The following is a 23,101-nucleotide window of genomic DNA, read 5'->3' as shown; positions in this document are numbered from 1 at the left end:
AATGAAAATGTTATCGCTAGAGTTAAGGTTTTAAACCACTTCTGGGTAACAGCTGGACTGTATAGTAGAGAAGATGTGAGTCACTACAGATTAGGAGGCACTTCTGGGATCCTACCACTGCAGAACTAAGCAGCCTAGAGAATGTTCCTTGGCCTAGCCAGGTTTATTTTAAAGAGGAAATGATTCATACGGTTTATCATCATAAGCCTGAATCCCAATTCTTCATCCTCCCCATCCTTTCATAAGGCCACTGTTTTAACCACTGTAACAGAATACCTCAGAAGTAAGGGTCACTGCAAATTTATCGTAACTACTTCACCCCAGCTTTAAAATAATCATGAATATTTACTGGCCCACACATCCTTACCAGGACAGTGGAATTTTACAAGGTGGAAGTTAACGTATTTGCTCATGTCTTGTTACCAGGCGCTTACCGTGATTTGCTCAGCCCTTGGGCCAGGCTGCGCTCCCATATCCTCGTTTTCATCACTTCATTGTAATCGCCGTTTTTGAAAATGGGATGAGCAAACCAACCACCATAAAACTAAGCCAAGGAAATAAGAAAGGGGGTGAGGGGTTAAATAACACGTCTCCAACTGAATGCCATGCAAGAATCTGAGCTAATATTCTACTAGCCAATGGCAAAATTTGTGCCATACCATTTACTTTAAATGAATGAGCAAACAGAGATGCAGGGAAGTGCCTTACGTTATCAGTAAGAACACCACAGCTGTGGTGCTGTATTTCTATTTTGGCTCTTCTCTGCTGCTTACTATATAACTGCTCTGCTACAGGGTGTTATCAAGGAGAGGATGGGTGTCTCTGGGAGACAAAAATCTTAAGGAGGTTCTACACAATTAAAACTATTGGTACATGAAAAAGATATCGAGAGCCTCAGTGTTAGGCTTGGTTCACTGCAACAATCTGCTAGAAAATGGCAAGGCAGTGATCCAGGTCAAGGCATCTCTGAATCATAGTAACTATGGGTTAGGAAAATGGAGTGAGAAAGAGCAAAGGGTGTATTGGTGAGATCTCCTGTGTACCTGCACATATCGCTTCGCAGCGTCAATATCTTCCTGCTTGTCAGGGTTTCTTGGCTCAGCCCAGTCAGAGTTAATGGTAATGGAGATTAATCCTCCTTGTTTAGGACGGTAGGTTTCATTGTACAGATGCCAGACTTCAGCATGGGCCTTTATTAAGTTATGCCCTACTATGTAAGGAGCTCTACCTGGTCTAGCAAAGATTCCTGAAGAGAGCAATACATGAGGTGAGACAGGGCTGCTCCCACAACCAAGCCTGCTGTTTCCAGCAGAGTAACACAAAAAGAACAACTAGAACTGCCAGTAAAAGAAGAAACACCATCTCATCTGGCTCTGCAGGGGCCAAACTGCAGGGCAGAGGGGTCCAGAACAACACACAGAGAGAATCTCTTTCCATAGGATTGAGGGAACTTTTCCCTTCCTGGAGATCCATGATGTGGGGAAGCTACATGTCTGACTCTCCCATTAGGGGATGACTTCAAGGATGTGATGCTTGAGCACTGCAGAGGTTCCATACCTCACATGTAGGTGTCTCCACAGGAGGTACTGTATGGTCCTGTCTCTCTGGATAATTATGTGGCCCTCAGTGCTCTAGTATTAGGGTGACCAGATGTCCCAATTTTATAGGGACAGTCCCAATATTCAAGGCTTTGTCTTATACAGGCGCCTGTTACCCCCCACCTCAATTTTTCACACTTGCTATCTGATCACCCTATCTAGTACTCAGCACCTCACAACAGATTTTATCCTTGCAATACCCCTATTAAGTAAAACTTTACAAACCCCAGTTTTATAAAACCTGTGTGTTTTCTGCATACACATTTGATTGTCCACTAGTAATTCACATTGTCATTTCCCAACCTGATATGTTGCAGAAGCAATGTTTAATTAAAAGTTCTTTGGAAACTCCCAATATAAACTAACTCCATTTTACAGCTAAGGAACTGAAGCAGAGAGACATAAAAGTGACTTGCCCAAGATCACAAAGAAAGTCTGTGGCAGACCCAGGAATTGAACGAAGACCTTTTGAGTCCCAATCCAGTGCCTTAACCATATCATCATCGTTGTCTCCTGAATAACCATGAACTCGCTTCTTACTCGCACCAGAGAACACAGCTTAAAGACAGTAGTCATACCTGGAGCAGATGTGCCATAGCCATAGCCAAGATTTGCGATTATATAGGGTTCATTGAGGGTTATCCAAAATTTCACTTTATCTCCCAGCCTCTGGAAAAGTAACTCAGCATATTCTTTAAATCTCTGAACTATAGTTTCATTCTCCCAACCGCCAACATTCTGCAGGGCCTGGGGGAGGTCCCAGTGGTAAATAGTTACCTATGTAGAGAGACAGTTACAAACATCACTAGTTACTTTATGAGATAATCACTGATTCACTCTCATTCATGAAGAAATGGACAAGGGACAGGACGTTACTTACGGAAGCCTACATTATCATCACATGACAGTCGCTGACTGATAGGCATTTACATTAATTGATTTGTATCATAAAGGGAATCTCCCGAAGCCTGTATTGTGCGCAGCTCAATACAGTGGTCACTAATACACACAAATACTACTACTAATTTCTTCTACAGTCTTTTCAGACACTAGTAAAAATCCAACCCTGGAGATGTACTTATTTGTGCCAGGTTTGGATTTGATCCTTAATGTAATCAATACTCACAATAGCCCAGTGATGGACCCAAGTGGACGACTATACCAGTTCTGGAATTGTTGTCAAAGCAAGCTAAAATTAGAATCTGGTACCTCCCCTCCCCGCCCCCACCCAATGCAAGACAGTGAATGGATAGCCCTATAAATTCAGGGATTTAAATTAAAAAAAAAAAAAAAAAAAAAAAGACACCCAAGATTCCCTGAGCATCAAGCATCTCTTATCAGCTGCGCATTTCACACCACAAGGATTGCAGCTGGAAAAACCACAAGATATGGTTTCTCTTTACCCTTTTAAATAAAATTCCTATTTTTTGCTAGGCTGAGACAGTCACGTGCTTAATGTTTGAAGGGGAAAATAAACTTTGATTCTGTTATTTACAAAGATAGGGGCCAATCCTGCAAGACTTTTGAACAACCTCAACTCCCCCTGAAGTCCATAAAAATTGAGAGAGTTCAGCAACTCTTAGGACCTGGGCTCAGGGATGACTGCACATGGTAATTTGAGAGAATGAAAATTTTTATTTTTGGTATCAAATTGTTATTAACCGCTTTTTATGAGATTCACAGTCCAAGCATCATTATTTGCTGCAATGAAGACTGAAGTTAAGTATTAGGTAAAATTTTCTAACTAAAAGGGTAATTAAGAACTGGAATAGGTTACCTAGGGAATCCCCCACGCTTGAGGTTTTTAAGAGAAGGTTAGACAAACAGCTGTCAGGGTGGCCTAAGTGTTCTTAATCCTGCCTCAGCGTGGCGGACTGGACAAGATGACCTCTTGAGAATCATAAAAATGTAGGGCTGGAAAGTCTGTATTGTCATACAGGTGTAAAGTCATATGCATAAAAAAGCCCAATATGGCTGAAAAACTGAAAAATTGGATGGTAACAGACTGCAAATACCAATGATGATTGAACCTGGTAATATTCTAAACAAAAAGACCTCTCAACCATGCTAGTAGCTGTGTCCATTGCTTCACACTGACAACTGACATTCTAGACTTCAAAATGACACACAGACAGTGACAATCCTGAAATCTTCTTATATATAGATGTTTACCTGAGGTTTAATATTAGATGCAAGGAGAGCATCAATAAGCCTCTCATAGTAGTTTAATCCAGCTTCATTTACACGCTTTGTAGTTCCATCTGGGAGAACACGGGGCCAGGAAATTGAAAAGCGATAGTGAGACACTTTGAGAGCTTTCAGACTAGCCAAGTCCTTCTCAAGCTTGTGGTAGCTGTCACAAGCTACATCTGCATTTTCATCATTGCTAATTTTCAAGGGAGTATGAGCAAACTGGTCCCAAATGCTAAGTCCTTTCCCATCTGCTCTCCAGGCTCCTTCAATCTATAATTATATAAAAATAAGTTATCTCCTGATTTTGAAGTTAAATTCCCATTTTAGGACATACTTTATTCTTAAGTATCTTTGCATTCCCCAGTCTATTAGCTATTATAAGTTCCTGCAATTTTATTAAATCCCAGTTTTATGAAAGCTTTGAGTGTCTTCTGAAACAATCAATTGTTCACTGGTAATATACAGATGACATTATGATCTCCTAACCTGATATGCTGCGGTTGCTACGCTCCATGAAAAATTCTTTGGAAATTCCCCATATAAAAACTCATCCTCTTTTGGTAATGGGATCCCGTTGTTACGTATGACTTCAGCATAGTACACAGCAGAGCGTTTGGGGGTCCTTGGCCTGTTGGGATTTTCAAAATCAACTTGGTGCAGTCCAAACCTGGCACTGTAACCATACAACCATTCAAAGTTGTCCATGAGAGACCAAGCAATGTATCCTCGAAGATTAACGCCATCCAACTTGTAGGCTGAAAATATTTTAAAAAAACAAAACAGTTGCTTGGATAACATACGTGATAGAACAGAATCAGTGAAGTATCCTAATGTAAACTATAAGGTATTGCAAAGGATTCATGTGTGAACACAAACAGTAGATGAATCATATACCCCTTCAGAAAGTGGGACTAGAACCCTCGTCCTCAAGCTAAAGGAGACCTTCCTTAGCTAGTATCTTTAGAAGCGTCCCTTACCATTTGGGTGGGCCAGTCGCTAGAGGGCAATATCATATACACAAAGTCAGTACATTACAGCCTGGTTTACCAATTGGCATTATCAGAAGATAATGAAGGCTCCGGTGTCTTTTCTGTTTGTTTTAGTTTAGAGATGGGAGGGAAAAAAAGACAAAACGCTAAATCTGAATACCCCTAAAGTTTCTCTCAAAGTCCAGAGCGGAGATTCATGGCACAGCGTCATCTCTAGTTTAGTTACCTCAGTTAAAATCATCATCAACTCCCCTTTTCCCCATTAAGGCCGGTGCATAGAAAAATCAAGGCTCCATGCCCCAGATCCGCAAGGCTGCACTAAATGATGCCTAGCTGCAGCAGTTCCCCAAGGGTCCATTCTACAGCCAGTGGTTCAGCATTTTTTAGACAATTCCCCTTCTCCTCTGACACTCTTACACCACGGGGTCTGGGGTGGTACAGGCTGGCTCTTTCACACCTGGCGATTCCCCCAAACCATGGGAATCCCCAACATGCTGTTTAAGCTAACTTTGCAGCTCATGGAAGGGACAACGGAAGTGAAAGCTTCCTAATTCAGAACCACCATTGGATGGTAATTGCTAGCTATTCGGGCCGGACTCAATATATCCATCCAAGAAGCATCAGCCAGCATGGCATAAGAGAAGGGAAAGAAGGGTAAATGAACAAGAAGGGAAGGTGAGCATAGAGGAGCTGAGAAAGCTCAATTTTTGTTTGTAAAACTATTTCCAGGGTGACCTCCAATTTAGACCTGGCAAGCTGCACATCTCATTCTAAGCATCTTCAGTTCCTGATGTGTTAGGGAAGACAAGGGATGCTTATCTTTTAAAAGACATTCCTCACTGGGAGAAAAAAAACAGGCCTGGAGCCCATGATGGTGGAAATCTTTCATCATCATGCTAGCACTACTGTAAATAACCCCAATACCTTTCAGAGCTTCATTGATGTATGTTTTGTAGTAAAATATCCGGTTCGTGTCATCAACGTCAGATTTGGTCTGTGTTCCCACCCCATTTTCAGTTACGTAAATTGGGGGATTGCCATATTCCTCTTTAATCCAATTCAGCAGCCTCCTGAGACCCCAGGCTACAGCTCTCATTTCTGAAATTGCTGAGGTAGGCCAGGATGCATCAACCTCCTCCAATCGCTCCTGGTCATCCTCATAAGAGAATGGTTTTAGCCTGGTGGTCTTATGCTTTATAATTTTGGAGGTGTAGGTGTTGAAACAGAAGACATCGGCTGTGCCCCTGATGTATTCTCTCTCCTCCGCTGTGAAAGCTGGCAGACGGGAGGATGGCAAGTTCTGTAGCTCACTCCTGTTCCCTACTGTCCATTTCATGACCTCTGGGTAGTCCCCATTTTTGAAAATTGGGTGTGCAAACCACCCTAGCCTAAACTGCAGATAGCGATCTGCTGCTTCCACATCTCTGGGATCATCCAGTGTCTTTGGTTCAACCCACTCAACACTGAGGCTCAAAGAAATAACCCCTTTCTGACTGACTCTATATTTACGGTCATACGTATGGTAAACCCTGGCGTGAGCTTTTAGTAACGTGTGTGTAATCTTATAGGGAGTGTGACCTGGATTATCCTTCACATTTGGTGGAAATTCTCCTAACCCATATCCAGCCCATGCAATGACGAAGGGTTCATTAAAGGTCATCCAAAATTTCACTCTGTCTCCAAAAGTCTGGAAACAGAAGTCTGCAAAACTATCAAAAAGTTCAATCAATAAATCGTTCTCCCAGCCACCAATGTCCTGGAGAGCCTGAGGCAGATCCCAGTGGTACAGAGTGACCATAGGAGTGATATTTCTTGCAGTCAAACCATTGATAAGTCGGTTGTAATAATCAACCCCATGGCTATTTATGGAATCATTTCTTCCACTAGGAAAAATGCGAGGCCAAGACAGAGAGAAGCGATAGCTCTTTACCCTTAAAGCTGTCAGCATGTAAAGATCTGCAGCTAGTTTGTTATAGCTATCACAAGCTATATCTCCAGTCTCATTATTGTTTACGATCCCTGGGATGTGGGTGAAGTTATCCCAAATGCTAGGCCCTTTGCCATCCTCATCCCAACCTCCTTCAATCTGGTAGGCAGAGGAGGACACACCCCATGTAAAATCATCTGGGAAGGTTCCATAGAAGTACATGTCCCTTTCAAACTTAGTTTGGGGTGAGAATTTTTCCCAAACAACTTTTGCCTTTGAAGGTACATCAGACGCTGGTAAACTGAGTAACTTTGGTGGTGGGGGTGAATCACACGTCAGTGACTGAAGAGATCTGTCCATGACTTCTTTGGGGAAACCATTCTTTTCAATAACACTGGAGAAGAAATATGCTGACTCCTTTGGTGTCCTTTGTCTGTTGCCATCTTCAAAATTCACGTGATGTAGTCCAAATAGTTGACTGTAACCCATTGGGCCTTCAAAGCCATCAATCAGGGATCGGGCAATATATGTCTGAACATCAACTGCATCTAGCTTTATAGCTGTTAAAATACAATAGAGAAATACGTTAGACTTTGAATATTTTTCTGGACAATGGGCAATATTACACAAAGGAACAAACAAGGATAACAGTGACACACCCAAGGATGCATCGTGAGGCTAAAGACCAAAGTATCTCATGTATCTGAGACCACCAGTAACCATAACACATTGTAATTAATCTCTGTACTGTGCACACAGATAACAACACGGATATATATGTCAATATATTTGCGTGGAGGACAGAATCTAGGATCTTTTGAGTCCAAAAAACCTGGCCCATGTGCCACCTGTTAGGAGCAGGACTTCTTTTCTTTATAAAGCAACCACTAGGAGGCAGTGATAAATGCACTCACTATCCTGTATTTTTAGAATACCTAGAGCATGATGATTTTTTCATTAGTTGTTCTTAGAAATTAAAAATATTAAGTTTTTAATTTTTTTTTTTTTTAATTTGAGATGTACTTGCTCAAAGAAAAGGAACTGTGTTAATATTGTGAATATGTTTCCCCTAGCTCTTTTCCTTTTTTATTTAAGAAAAAATCTCAAGTCTCCCTGGCTGAGTGTTTCCAGGGCTGTAATCTATAACTTGTTTATCACTTGAAAATGATGATTCATAGAAACATAGAATATCAGGGTTGGAAGGGACCTCAGAAGGTCATCTAGTCCAACCCCCTGCTCAAAGCAGGACCAATTCCCAACTAAATCATCCCATCCAGGGCTTTGTCAAGCCGGGCCTTAAAAACCTCCAAGGAAGGAGATTCCACCCCCTCTCTAGGTAACGCATTCCAGTGCTTCACCGCCCTCCTAGTGAAATAGTGTTTCCTAATATCCAACCTAGACCTCCCCCACTGCAACTTGAGACCATTGCTCCTTGTTCTGTCATCTGCCATCACTGAGAACAGCCGAGCTCCATCCTCTTTGGAACCCCCCTTCAGGTAGTTGAAAGCAGCTATCAAATCCCCCCTCATTCTTCTCTTCTGGAGACTAAACAATCCCAGTTCCCTCAGCCTCTCCTCATAAGTCATATGCTCCAGACCCCTAATCATTTTTGTTGCCCTCCGCTGGACTCTTTCCAATTTTTCCACATCCTTCTTGTAGTATGGGGCCCAAAACTAGACACAGTACTCCAGATGAGGCCTCACCAATGTCGAATAAAGAGGAACGATCACGTTCCTCGATCTGCTGGCAATGCCCCTACTTATACAGCCCAAAATGCCGTTAGTCTTCTTGGCAACAAGAGCACACTGTTGACTCATATCCAGCTTCTCGTCCACTGTGACCCCTAGGTCCTTTTCTGCAGAACTGCTACCTAGCCATTTGGTCCCTAGTCTGTAGCAGTGCATAGGATTCTTCCGTCCTAAGTCCAGGACTCTGCACTTGTCCTTGTTGAACCTCATCAGGTTTTTTTTTACCCAATCCCCTAATTTGTCTAGGTCCCTCTGTATCCGATCCCTACCCTCCAGTGTATCTACTGGAGTCTCCCAGTTTAGTGTCATCTGCAAACTTGCTGAGAGTGCAGTCCACACCATCCTGCAGATCATTAATAAAGATATTAAACAAAACCGGCCCCAGGACCGACCTTTGGGGCACTCCGCTTGAAACCGGCTGCCAACTAGACATGGAGCCATTGATCGCTATCCATTGAGCCTGACGATCTAGCCAGCTTTCTATCCACCTTACAGTCCATTCATCCAGCCCATACTTCTTTAACTTGGCGGCAAGAATACTGTGGGAGACCGTATCAAAAGCTTTGCTAAAGTCAAGGAATAACACATCCACTGCTTTCCCCTCATCCACAGAGCCAGTTATCTCATCATAGAAGGCAATTAGGTTAGTCAGGCATGACTTCCCCTTGGTGAATCCATGCTGACTGTTCCTGATCACTTTCTTCTCCTCTAAGTGTTTCATAATTGATTCTTTGAGGACCTGCTCCATGATTTTTCCAGGGACTGAGGTGAGGCTGACTGGCCTGTAGTTCCCTGGATCCTCCTTCTTCCCTTTTTTAAAGATGGGCACTACATTAGCCTTTTTCCAGTCATCCGGGACCTCCCCTGATCGCCATGAGTTTTCAAAGATGATGGCCAATGGCTCCGCAATCACATCCGCCAACTCCTTTAGCACCCTCGGATGCAGCGCATCCAGCCCCACGGATTTGTGCTCATCCAGTTTTTCTAAATAGTCCCGAACCACTTGTTTCTCCACGGAGGGCTGGTCACCTCCTCCCCATATTGTGCTGCCCAGTCCAGCAGTCTGGGAGCTGACCTTGTTTGTGAAGACAGAGGCAAAAAAAGCATTGAGTACATTAGCTTTTTCCACATCCTCTGTCACTAGGTTGCCTCCCTCATTCAGTAAGGGGCCCACACTTTCCTTGACTTTCTTCTTGGCAAGGCACAATTTGTTGTACTTACAAGAGGCGGGAGGGAGAAAAATCAAATTAGTTTTCTATGTGCATAGATTTAGATAGTTTCAAAACTCAGCTATAAGCTGGCCCAACAACCTAGTCATGGTGAGCTGTGCTACCATGTGGGAGATTTTCAAAGGCACAAGTGGCTCTTTGGTGCCTAACTCCCTTCACAAGTCAATGGGAATTAGGTCCCTAAGGACTATTTGTTCCTTTCAAACCCCCGCTTTTGATTCCTTCTTCTGGCCTCTTGCTTCCTAAGCCAACATGTTTATATTTTGAAGGTCAAGTGTCTTTAGCCACTGCAAGTGTACCGCTCTCTTATGGACCTACTACTATATTGAGACAGAACGGTCATGTAAATTCAGTGCTGACTGGACTTTTCTGGAGAAAGAAGTCCTGTAATTAACCACAGAACATGTATTGTAGGGGCAGCAGTGCCAGCTTCTTCACACTGCCCTACCAAGGTGCATCCACCTACAACCAGCAGGGAATCTCTACCCAGATCAGAGGGTAGTTCACTTGCCTTATGCATTCAGTCCTCAACCTTTCTATGGAGATTACCAACAGGGGTAGGTCACCAATCACAGTTATCAAAGGACAACTTTCAGTCATTATTGTAAATTGGGGATAATGATACTGAGCTGCTTTGTAAAGCACTTTACACACACACACACACACACACACACACACACACTTCTGTGAATGATGTTTTCATATTCCAGGCAGGGATATGCCAGGCTTCTGCACTTTGGCCCCGATCCTGCAAGGAGATCCAATCTGGTGGATTCAGACAGTTGTCTGGTACCACATTAACTTCAGTAGGGCTTTGTATAAGGACAAGGGTCTTCCCACAGAACTCAGTGCAGGTTTGGGCCCAAGTCTGCCTGCCTTCCATAGTATGCAAATAGAGAGATACGGTGGGGGAGGTAATATCTATTATTAGACCAACTTCTGTTGGTGAAAGAGACATTTTTGAGCTTACACAGAGCTCTTCTTCAGGTCTGGGAAATGTATTCAGGCCTGGTCTGTGGGATCAAGTCACATCTAGTGGCTGCAGTTGGCAGAGGATGTAGCTTTAATGGTACCACACAAATGGGAATGTTCACAGGTTGTCACAAGTTAAAGTGAAAACACTGGCCCAATTAAATAACATTTAACCATTTAAAAACAAATACAGCATACCTTTCAGAGCCTCGTTGATGTACAGCCTGAAATAATCCATTCTCTTTGTGTCATTAATAACATCCCCTCCATCTTCTGTGGGCACACCATTCCCTGCTATGTAAATTGGGATCCTAGTCCCTGTATATTCCTGGGAAACAAACTTCAACAGCCTTCTCAGCCCCCAAGGGACCACTCTGATCCAAGATGAGGCAGTCTGTGGCCAAGAAGGATCAACATGTTGGGAAAAGTTCACAACATTCTCATAGGCTGGAATACAGGTGTCATTAACCGCAGTGCTGATCAGTCTGGAAGTGTAATGAGAAAGACCAAAGAAATCTGCAGTTCCTTTCACTATGGACTTCTCTTCCTCACTAAATGAAGGGAGGATGGCAACTGGGATAGAGCACTGCTGGTTCTTCTGTTGGATCTGGGACTTCAGGATATCTGGATAGTCTCCATTAACAAATATAGGGTGAGCAAACCAGCCTAGCATGAAATGCATGTAGCGCTCAGCTGCCTTCACATCCTCAGAACTTGTTGGGGTCTTGGGTTCAGCCCAATCTGAATTCAACACAATTCCCACCTTACCATGCTGTTGGGAACGATATCGGTCATCATATAAGTGCCAGGCTTTTGCATGCGCCTTAATAATTGAGTGAGCCACCTTGGGAGAGAAGGAGGAGGGAAGCGTATCACAGCACTGCACACGGGTTTGGAGCCAGCCGTTTAAGAACTTTTAGACATGAATATTAAGTACATATAAAAATTAAACATTCCTACCCAACATATAACCCCAGTCAAGTTCATAGAAAGTGCTACATAAAACTAGTTTGAATCAAATGAGGAAAAAAACCTCTCCTGCCACCTTAGCCGCAAATGCAGATTCAAGCTTTGAGGTTTGAAGAAGTTCAGTCAACTTATTTCATAGCTGTGACAAGCAATGTTAAGAAGCTGCCACATTCCAACCCAGATACACCTTCAATTCAGTTGCAAGTGGAGTCTTCTCTCTATGTACAGGCCATTGCACAAACACATGGCAGGATATAGTACCTGTCCTGAATGTCTCACAATCTAAGGTTGGGTTTTTCAAATCGCACTCCCATTGAAATCCAACTTCTTTTGGCCTTTTTGAAAATCCCAGCCTAAAATGATGAGTGATGTGGCTTTGGGAGGAGAGGGATACAATCAAATACATTCATTCTCTTTGTTTTGCTACAATTAAGTATTAACCCTTTATTTACCCATCAATCTAGCCCTTGCTAATTAGTGGATTTCTTATAAGTGTTGCAGTACGGATATGTCTTGAGAGCGCACTGGCCTTACATACAGATCATTTGAGATTTCTCCACCACCAGGACACAGAATCAACACAAACAGAATGTTATCAAAGAAAAAGCACAACTACAATAGCCCCAAGAATGCAAGCTCCTCTTTGTGGGTACCTTGTAAGATGCTACTCCTGGATCAGTGATTCCCGGGGGATGCTGTCCAGTGCCATAGCCAGCGTAGCTAATGACCCAAGGTTCATGGAAGGTAATCCAAAATTTAACCCGATCCCCAAAGGTGGCAAAGCAGAAGTCTGCATAGTCTGCAAAAGTATCAATAATGCTTTCATTCTGCCATCCACCGAGATCTTGCAGTGTTTGTGGGAGGTCCCAGTGGAACAAGGTCACCATGGGCTCAATATTAGATTCCAGTAAGCGGTTTATCAATTTATTGTAGTAATTTACACCTTGGGGGCTGAAGCTGTTTCTAATGCCAGTGGGAAAAATCCTGGCCCAGGATATAGAAAACTTATACAGCTTCGACTGAAGACCCCTGAGCAGGTAAACATCATAGTCAATTTTGTGATAACTGTCACACGCCACATTTGCGGTCTGATTCATGTGGACATGACCTTGCTGCCCAAACCAGTCCCAAATACTCTCTCCTTTTCCATCCTCGGCCCAGCCTCCTTCAACGTTAAAGGAACCAGTGGATGTGCCCCAGAGGAAACCACTTGGGAAAACATCATGCACAAAAGTGTCTCTCTCCATTGCCGACTGGTTAGCAAAAGTTTCCCAAACTGTTTGATAGGAGGAGAGAGGAGCAAGAGCAGCAGCCGGGCACTCTTGTAGTCTTTTTTGGATAGTCGTATTAGCTATATGGGGACTAGGGATTTAAGGGGAAAAAAAAAAAAAAAAAAAAAAGTTAAAATATAGTCACGATTGGTGGCATTATTACAGATTGCAGACTATAAAGCTAATAAATATTCATTCATTTCTTTTTCAGCTCCAACGTACTAGCTACATTGTGGTGTTTTAATGCTCTAATCAATCCAATGGGCAATTATCTGTCCAATGGTCAATTGTCTGTCAGTTCTGGTGTACAATTGACTAACTCTGCAAACTTGCACAGGAGACATTTCTAAGCCAACATTTTGGGTGTGTATGGCATGTTTGACTACACCTGAGTCAAAGATGAAGACAAAACCCTTGTGGCGCATACTGACTCCATGAGCACGGCACTCACTAAACTATGTAGATCATGAAACCCACAAGGGCTAAATTTTTAATGTAAGGCGCTTACTGTAATGAATGATGCTAGTGCAGTTCTCAAAGCCCCCCTGTACAGAGCCAGCTACTATACACACTTGTGTATAATCCAACTAGCCTCACATGAATGGCAATGCCTTTTTGAAGATGTTTTATTGTAAAATGTAGCGATGGGGTCAGGTTCTACAGGAGTACAAGATACTCCGCTGGTTCTGATGCAATCTCGACGTATGAGGAAGAAAGAAATGCAGAGCATTTCTAGTTAAAAAGAAATTGCATTTAAAAATGATTTGACATAGTGTCCTTCAGTAAACATGCTATCTGTCTAGCATACTGTCTTCTACAGGACATGAGAGTTTACAAGACTTCACTTAAGAAACAAAAACTGTGTACCTAATTTTATGAACTGATGAGTAGTTTAAGAATTCATTAACATCATATCCTATTGTCAATGCCTTGTCTTGATTAATTGCTGAAAAAGACAAGAAGAGAAACACACAACTCAGTTGCAAGAAAACATGTGACTTCTGATATTAGCCAGTTCAGTTCCCCATGATATGTACCTGATAAACGCTTGGATATGTATAGATTTGTCTAAGTGCTAACTAGCTACAAGAAAAGCCTCTCCCCTAGCTACTTTGTACTGTTATCCCATTCTCATTTTTGCACCTTCTTTTATTCTCACCTTTTACTTTAACAGTAAAACTAGTGATGACCTGTGGCTTTATGGTAAGCACTCAAGTTTATGGTAAGGATAACACTTTCAGGCAGGCAATTTCAGGATTGCATTGGGAGAGTGAGAATAGTGATCTTTGTTTTGTACAATTTTGGTAAAATAACAGCAGTTACATTCCCCTCTCACTCATCCCTCCTCCCACACCGTGGCAGTTTTAACAAAACTCAGGTTGATGCATGTGCAACTCAGCCAAATGACCGTTGGCACAGCCCTCCAGGCTGGCAGTTAGTCAGGTACGTGGGAGAGGTACTGGAGAAGTAATGCTCTGTCTGTGAAGGGGCACAGGCTGGCAATTAATCAGGGAAGTGGTGGGGTGGAAGGTTCTAGATTCTACTGGCAGGCAGCTTATCAAGCTGCTCCATTTTCCAGGCAGCTCTAAGAAACCTTAAACCGATGACTTGTGGGAGCGTGTGTTGTGCTGGGAGATTTGTGCGAGTGACAAATGAGGGATGTGTCAAAGCCTGGGATTTAAGAAAATGACTACACATTACATCAGGAGAAATTATGATATACATAAGCACATGGTTTAAAATCCAGTCTTTTAAAAACTGCCTCTCCCAATACTACCTGCTTGGGAAGATTATATTCAGAGTCCCCGAAACATTAGCTTTATAGTTTAGATCGGATGCTCAACCGAAATGTGGCTATTATTATTACTTCTTGTTTAGTGGAGACTAAAGGAACCAACCAAAATCAGGGTCCCATTGTACGAGGTGTTGTACAAACAGTAAGACAATTTAGGCAGACAAAAAGATAATGGATGGAAAGAAGGAAATGTTAAGTTGCATTTGACAAATGGGGAACGGAGGCATTATGATTAAGTGACTTGCCCTACATCTTACAGGAAGTTTCTGGCAGAGTTGGAAACTGAATCCTTCCTTCTGAACATGTCACTTACCCTGGAAAATGCTAGCTACTGTTATAAATGGATTCTCTTTCATGGAGTTACATTCATGAAGTTTTAGATCAAAGAGTAAAACTTTTGTATTCTCCTTGATAGTCTGTAAAACAAAAAATGGCATCAAGTTGTATGAAGGAGATAAGCAAAGTTTCAAGCTTGGCATTTATTATTTTCAACATGAGATATAAAACCTGATAGAATGCCTACAAAATTGCACATCAGGGATAAGAATGTTTAAAGGCAGATTAACACATAATCCAGAGAGGGTGTGAAAATAATTTGCATTGTTTGTACCACAAAAAATACGTACATATATACACACACATGCAGCCTATTCAATATTAACCCTGGGGTATTCACTTTGAGAACTAGTTTGTTTCCTGGGAGGTCTCCAGGTGGTACTGTGGGGTGGAACATATATAGCCAGAGGAATGAGGGGATCAGGGCAGATCTGCCAAACCACATGGCAGACTTGCCCAGTTTCCTGTTGCTGCTGGGCTCTGCGTTCTGCTGCTTCATGCTAAGCAGTAGAGGCGGCAGTAAGGCAAGATGCTCAGAGCAGCAGCAGAGTCTAGGGTCAAGACAGACCTGGCAGAGACAAAAGTGGCTCAGTGCTCAAAGGTCAGGGACATAAGTAGGGAGAGGGGAGAGAATATAAGGCTCATCTGTCTGCTTGGGGGGTGGAAACCTCTTAGTGCCTGGGAGAGTGAGATGAAAGGCTCATGGGATTGGGGGAAGGCATGTGGAACAAGGGAAGGGATTGAGAAGTGAGATATTTGGCACCAGTCTCCATCCCTGCTTTTAAGGAGGACTGGTCAAAAAGGGATAGGTGGGGGGTGGGGGAGGAACAAAAACAATAACCTTTATTTTCAAAACACTAAAGTTTTGGGGGGTTGTTTTTTTCATTAAAAAACCTGACAAAAAAAAAAAGCTCTTATCTAAGAAATTGTTTCAACAACAAAAATGTTTGATTGGTCTAGCTGCAAAGGTTAACTGGAGGAAGTATTGTCAAGTGGCCAGGGGACTAGGGAATCCTGTCTTCCATTCTTGGTTCTGTAACTCATTTGCTGTAAAAAGAGGAACAGGAGTACACCTCTAAGGTGCCACAAGTACTCCTGTTCTTCTTTTTGCGGATACAGACTAACACGGCTGCTACTCTGAAACCTGTCATTTGCTGTATGCACATATACCAGTAAATATGGTAGCTGTAATTCACTATCTGTGGCAGAATGGATAGGAGCACTTATTGATAGGAGAGAGACCTTTGGTACTTTTATCGCTGTGTCACCTAACCCTATCGTTAGCCTGTCCTTACTAATGTTTCCACCATTGCTACAACAAGTGAACAATTACACATACAAAACTTGTTAGGGCAGTTGTAAAGCCAGAAATAGAATAAATTAGTGCCCCTGTATGTAAAATGGAGGCAAAACTCCTTGCCTACCTAACAGGGATGCTGCAAAAATTTGTGAAGAGCTTTAAAAGCCTTGGATAAAAGGCGGAATGTAATTTCAGTTGCTCAGTGCATCAGTGATCACTGCCCAAACTGCATTTTCAGTGCTTTCAAACACCTGTTGTAAGTTAGAAAAGCAGCAGCGAAACGCCAATGAGCAACACACAGCTGTTTCCTGGCATGGCTGTTGTCTGATCTGTGGTGACAAAACAGAACCATTTAGCTATGCTTCAGTGAGAATGTGGATTTCCCCGGCTTTGTGTGGCTTGTACAGGCAATGTCTGTGGATTTCTCAAAACAATGAGCATCTTTTAAACCTGTTTTGTGTTTTGCATAGACGATGCACAGGCAGCTTCCTTTCTCTCGCTCTCTATTTCTAACATGGCCATCACTATAACATCTGGGTGCTCAGTGAAGAACAACTGTCATGTGTTTAAGGCACAGGACTGGGAGGAATTCGGAGACTTGGGGTGTCTTCCTTGCTCTGCTGCTCACCTGTTATGAGACCTTCAACAAGACACACAACTTCTGTGCCCACATCAGCAAAAACGGGAATAACGTGTCAGATGACAATATTCTGGACAAACTTGGTGGAATTAAACGTAAATCAATAGTGTTTATCTTAACATCTTTGGAGTTCATTGTATTAAAAATGCAATTGTTTATGTGTTGGTGATTGTATACAGCTCCTCTAGGAAGAGGGGAGTGCTAATGAAATTCCTCCAGTTATCAGTTCTTTGAAGCCACCCTCTGGAGAAGTACACATACACTAGTTCAAACTGTATTCTACAGGGACCAACAGACAAAAAAAGGATTTTTGGATAAATAGCCACCAAGCTCAGGGCCTGTTTCCTGATCCAGCAAATGAACAGGACCTGTGGTCCATGGAGGTCCCCAATCCTTCAGGAAGGGTTGGAAGGACTGGGTTTACTGAGCGCCCCCTAAGACTGGGCATTAGTTTTGGGCTGAGGCTGTTATGAACTTGTGACCATAGAAGAGACCCCTTTGAGGGGTCTGAAAGACTTATCACCTGACAGAGCCCAGAGTGATCTCTGGCAATCTTATTAGCAGGTATGCAGGTTCTTTTACTGTTTTAATGTGTTTCTCTGTAGTGCTTTTACCTTAAGAATAAAATAGGCCTTCATAGGAAGTGCTGCAACTCGTAAGTGTTGGCCATTACAGTGTGTGCCGTCTCTAAAGGGAGAAGCAAAGCAGGTCTGCTTACGCAGCCTGTCTTTTGCTAGTGAAGTCATAGTACCATCAGGGAGCTATGCAGACTGGAAACATCCCAGTCAGGAGGGAGAGAAAAACACCGGTCCCCATCCAAGCAAGGCAACAGCTACTGGGCCAGAAGCCTGACAGTGGTGCCCTTGCTGGACCACTAAATGCAGGTGCAGTTTTCCTCAACTGTGACAACATGCACCTAGCTCACAGAGGATTTAAAAGGGCAAATACACTGTAAATTACTTTGAGTTCCTCATATGGAAGTGGCTATAAACAGGCATTAACTGTAAAATGAATTGTTTCTAACTGATCAATCTTTTTAAGACATTACACATAACCACAGCTAGTGGTTTCAGCAGTTCAACAGAATTACAGTATACGGGCAATGGTCTTAAACCCATCCACTCCACTCTACCACTGATACGTTATCTCATAGTAATGTTAACCCCAATAATAATCCTTTCCATTTCCTTTGAGGACACTTGAAAAGTAGCTGTGAAAAAGAATGCATTTCCCCACATGCAAAATATATTTAGAACATTTTCCCCTTTGGTGAAGATCTCTACATAGTAATTTAAAACATTAAGAGCACATTTCTTCCCTCGGTGATACAGGCACAAAATTGCACTGGCACAGGATTTGCACTTGCGAAACTGAAAGCAGATTGGATCCCTAAAAGTCCAAAGCAGTCTAGAAATCTCTATAGTACCGTTTTCACTTTGAAACATTGCTCAAAATTACCTGTAACTCATTCAACTTCCTTTTTAAGTCTACTTCCTTTCTACAGTTGTATTGCAGGCTGAGGGAGAGAAAATCGACAGAGTCCTGGAAAGAAGAAAAGGCAAATCACTACTCCAAAAATAATTTTTTTTCTGAGCAATTTTTAATACCAAAAATCATATTTCTTAATGTTTCCCTTGAATTGGCAGCTATCCTTAGAATGAAGTATTGTATAGAAATACCTGAAAGATTACCAGTGACTCTAGTTTTAGGACTCAGAAGTCCTACAGAAATAGGGGAACCAGGAAACAGTATAATTCCTACCAATCCCACTGGACAACAGGTAGAATCAAAAGTGTCATTTGGTTTACTGCTGTAAGGTTGTTTCTCTGGACTACAACAATGATATAGAAGCTGATCAAATGATTCAAACAGAGTATTTTGTGTGTTTAATATTTATCATCTGCAATTAGTTATTAAACAGTCAAGACTGAGAAAGTTCATGACTGTCTTGGCCATGCAGATAAAGTTTTGCAACAGGATTCAGAACAGTTTACCAATACGCACCTGGAGAAAGTACATTTTTAAAAGCCTTTGGTAGTGCCACACTTGCACATATTGTCTCATTATTTCACTTGAAAAGCAAATGAATGCAATGCCTAAGAAGTATTTGGTCACTGATTTCAATCTCAACATTTTCTGGACCCAGCAGACTAATAGGTAGTGGTTGATCTTGCCAGAGAACTCAATACAGTACAGAAGAGCTGTTATTTCCAGTCAGATGAACTCTAAACTTACAACCTACCACTTCAACTGAGCCCTAGCTTGACAACTAGTCTGAAGGGACTGGTTTCTCTCCACACTGTGCCAACCACACATACTTGGCCAACAGAGCATGAACAGCTCAGGTGGGAGCCATTAGAATCCTCACAGCTCCTACAAGGCTTTTAGAAAAATAAAGTTGAAGACAAGAGTTAAATAGGAAATAAAATAGGCAAAGTGGATTTTTACTAGTCAGTATTTAAAATGAGAATTCTTATTAACTGGAATCACATAAAAAGCAACAGTGTGTCATCTCTCTGCAGTAGTCTTATAATACATGCAAAACATGCACATTATTACAGCTGCAAATTGTGAATGAAATTTCATCAAATCTCTCAAAGGCTTGGATCCTAAAGTAAATATGCACCTGTGCAACTTTACTGGGACTACTCATGAGAATGAAGTTACTCATGTGCTTAAATTTTCAGATGAAGATTTAACTGACGAATAAAGCGTCTACGCTTTTTAAGTAATGCTTACCAAACAGGACAATTTGGTCATTGTTTACAATTAGTTCAGCGTCACATGATTAAACTACTGAAATAAATAGACGTTACTAAATCGGATAGATCAAATTACAATTGCAATAAGTTATTTTTATTCCAATAAATAAAAAAATTGCTAATCAAGTGCAAGTTAATAGACAAGAATTCCAAGAAAATAAAGTCTCACCCTAAGAGAGGCTAAAAAAGATTCCAATGCTGCACTCCCAAAGACATGATCAATTTCCAGTGCAATGGACAGTTTTCCATCTGAAAAATACAGAAAAAAAGTGCCTATTATATCATTTACTAGGGGGAAGGAGGGAAAAGAATGAAAGATGCAGATTCACAGTACATATGTTAGAAACCAATTTTGCTAGACGACATTATTTAAAAGATGTCCACGGGGGGAGAGGGCGTTAGGAGTTCAGCAAGTGTCCTAGACTGCTCAATGCCATGGGGAAGAGTTCTAGGTCTGATGGGTCAATTTTTATTTTTAAACTGTTCTGGGCTGGGAATCTAAATGATCTACTTAAAAAGTCCCTAAGTTGAACAATTTCAGGACGGCAAGCTTCATCTCTACCCAAAACCTATGAACTAGCATTAAAAGAATCTTAACAAAAGCCAACAAAAAGAAAGCCCACAAAATATGGACTAAAAGGGGGGAAAAAAAAGTCTTAAGCCTCTCCCAGGTGGTGGTTGCTGCTAGAAATGGATGGAGAATGGTAATTCAGTTTCACAGAGAATTTATAAATTTCATTTGATTCTGATTAGGAATGAAAACCAAAAGTGTCCAAGTTCTCCACACCAGGGAATTCCCATTCTCTGCCCAGTTCTGGGAGCCATAGCTCCAGAGCACTCTGCCTGGTGGGTGGCTCTTGATTCACAAATCTTGGAGCCCAGACTCCCAAGGCTTCCTGGCTTCCCTTAAATGCACCACACAGACCACCAAGGAGCTTGGCCAGGCAAGATAGCTGGAAGCCCGGGAGATTTCCCACTGAAGCTTCCTAGGAATTTCTTTTGTCTACGAGTTTAACTTAACATAAGTACATAGAGAAAAGCCAGCAGGAGATCCGGGTCTTTGAGGGGTGAGTGCAAAGCTTTGAATCAAGCCCTAGGTTATGCACATTCTAATGTAGACCATAGCCTTAGTGCACAATTTTCACTTCTTTAAAAATGTGCAAGATACTCTTAAGCTGTTAAAGAAAACAGAAGGTAATTTAGCTATTTCTCTATGGTGTGAACTCAACTGGGGAATACTTTGTTATTTTAAAATGCAGAGATTTCAGAGAAACTGATCATTCAGAATGTTTCTATAGACATTTTCGCTACTGTCCCGAAACACACACACACACACACACACACACACACACAGCCAGCCATTTACAGTTTCATCACTTCACACACTGTTTAGGAAAGTCAAACAAAATTCCATTCCCATTTTCTCTTTACCTTTTGAAGAATATTTTTCATGGTAGATTTTATAAGCTTTTTCATGCGCAGCAGCTAGAATCTGGAGAGAGGTCTGTGGGTCATCATACGGCAGACTCTCAATGATCTCAGGCAAGTCGCTAAAAGTGAGCCACATGTCAACCATATCACCAAAAGAACGGAAGTTAAACTCAGCATATTCCACAAAGAGGTCAGCAAAGGTCCTGTGCTTCCCAAGTTTGGACTGCGTGATCACAACCCCAGGCAAATGCTTATGTTGCAGAATTATCACTGGCTTAAGGTTTGCAGCAGTAAGAGACTCAAGAAGTTGTCTATAGCACTGAACTGTAGCCTCTTCCGGATTCTTGGCATTCCCCTCTGGTAGGATGTGTATCCATGGCATAAAAATTTTATAATGCGTAACACCACTTGCATGAAGGTAGGAGAAGTACTGTGGCAGAGAAGCCAAAAAAGGCTGGTGGCACAAACTATTATGTCCTTCATCCACTACACTATTAAGAGCTTCTTTGCCTAAGAGCTTGTTTTGAAGATTTAAATTGCTTACTAACTCGTTGTTTAGGGGACCAGCAATGGCAATAAAACCCTGAACTAGTTTCCAGTCTACCCCACAACAAGGAGAAAAGACAAGAAAAATTAACACTGCCTTACAACCTAGATCCATTTTTGCTAACCTGCTTGAGAGAACAGTTGCTTTATGCTATTTATGCTAGAGCAGAGATAATAAAATTAACCTTTAGCTTGCATTATCTATTGTGCAGATAACATGCCCATTTGCACCTAGCACAAGGATGATAAAACAAAGATTTTTTAAAAACACTTCACTGTTGCCCCACTTAGCCGGGCATAGGTTATACAAACATAAATATGGTTACTTACCTTACAGTAAGGAAGGTGGTTTTTTGAGGGGTGTCCATACAGACTCTACTCCTGGTGCTTAGATAATAACCCTTTGAACAGCAGCATCTACTGGGGCTGCACCTGTGCCCCTCAAGTGTTGTGAGCACTGTATCTGAGGATATAGAGCAGGGGTGGCCAACCTGTGGCTCGTAAGCCACACGCAGTTCTTTTACTGTTAAAGTGCGGCTCATGGAGCCCACCCCATCCACCCCCCCTTCTCCACCTACTATACTGGGGAGGGTGAAGGGAACTTGGGACCTCTGCCTTGCAGTGGGGTGGTGGGGTAGGAACTTCTGCCAAGTGGGGAGGGGGGGGTCTTGGGGCTTCAGCCTTGTGGGGCGCACCTTCTGGGGCTCAGGACTTCAGCAGGAGCGGGGCTGAAGCCCTGAGCTCTGTCGGGCAGCTCCCACTGGGCTGAAGCCCTGAGCCTCGGCAGGTGTGCCCTGGCTCTCGAACTTCTGAAGATTGTTGTATGCAGCTCGGGGGAGCCAGTCAGTTTGGCCACCCCTGATATAGAGGGTGGGGAAACCTCAACCACCTCTCAGTTCCTTTGCCAATAAAGAATCCCATGTGTCAGGACTCTGAATTAATGAGGATGGAAAGTAGATTCTGGAATGTGTGTGGCCAATACATCTTGAAGAACCACAGTTAGTGTGGATTAAGTATCCATTCTCTCAGAGTGATTGTCACAAAGATTCCACTCTTGAAGGCTAGCAAGCAATATCCCATCCTGGAGGGGAGTAAGAGTAGGGTGACCAGACGTCCCGATTTTATCGGGACTGTCTTGATATTTGCTTGTTTGTCCCGTGTCCCGACCAACGTTAGGTCGGGACACTGGACAAACAAGCAAAGGCTCCGGAGACCGGAAGGGCTCGTCTCCCCTCCCCCGACTCCGCCCCCTCCTTTCCCCATTGGCTCCCTCCCCAAATCCCCGCCTCTTCCCCAAGCATGTCATTCCTCGTCCCTCCACAAGCGCTGGAGGGAGGCCCCGGAGACGCAGGGGGAGCGTGGGGCCGGGGTGAATGAGAGACCGGCCTGGCCCCG

The 23,101-nt window shown here is 42.6% G+C and overlaps 1 protein-coding gene across 1 annotated transcript in view; it reads right to left on the bottom strand.

Annotated features, from left to right (window-relative positions):
• LCT (lactase) overlaps window positions 1–21,821 on the bottom strand; it is a 31,393-nt gene extending 9,572 nt beyond the window's left edge. Inside the window, 13 exon segments of the mRNA XM_054043302.1 lie at window positions 435–544; window positions 1,044–1,246; window positions 2,177–2,375; window positions 3,771–4,061; window positions 4,278–4,546; window positions 5,705–7,267; window positions 10,855–11,500; window positions 12,279–12,976; window positions 13,720–13,842; window positions 15,005–15,107; window positions 18,426–18,509; window positions 19,899–19,978; window positions 21,161–21,821. Coding sequence (XP_053899277.1) covers window positions 435–544; window positions 1,044–1,246; window positions 2,177–2,375; window positions 3,771–4,061; window positions 4,278–4,546; window positions 5,705–7,267; window positions 10,855–11,500; window positions 12,279–12,976; window positions 13,720–13,842; window positions 15,005–15,107; window positions 18,426–18,509; window positions 19,899–19,978; window positions 21,161–21,821 — 5,030 coding nt within the window.
• Between the last annotated feature and the right edge of the window lie 1,280 nt (window positions 21,822–23,101).

The sequence above is a fragment of the Malaclemys terrapin genome, chromosome 11 (assembly GCF_027887155.1).
Source record: "Malaclemys terrapin pileata isolate rMalTer1 chromosome 11, rMalTer1.hap1, whole genome shotgun sequence".
Taxonomy (NCBI): Eukaryota; Metazoa; Chordata; order Testudines; family Emydidae; genus Malaclemys; species Malaclemys terrapin.
Note: the sequence above shows the minus strand (reverse complement) of the source record. Positions and strands in the feature narration are given on the sequence as shown.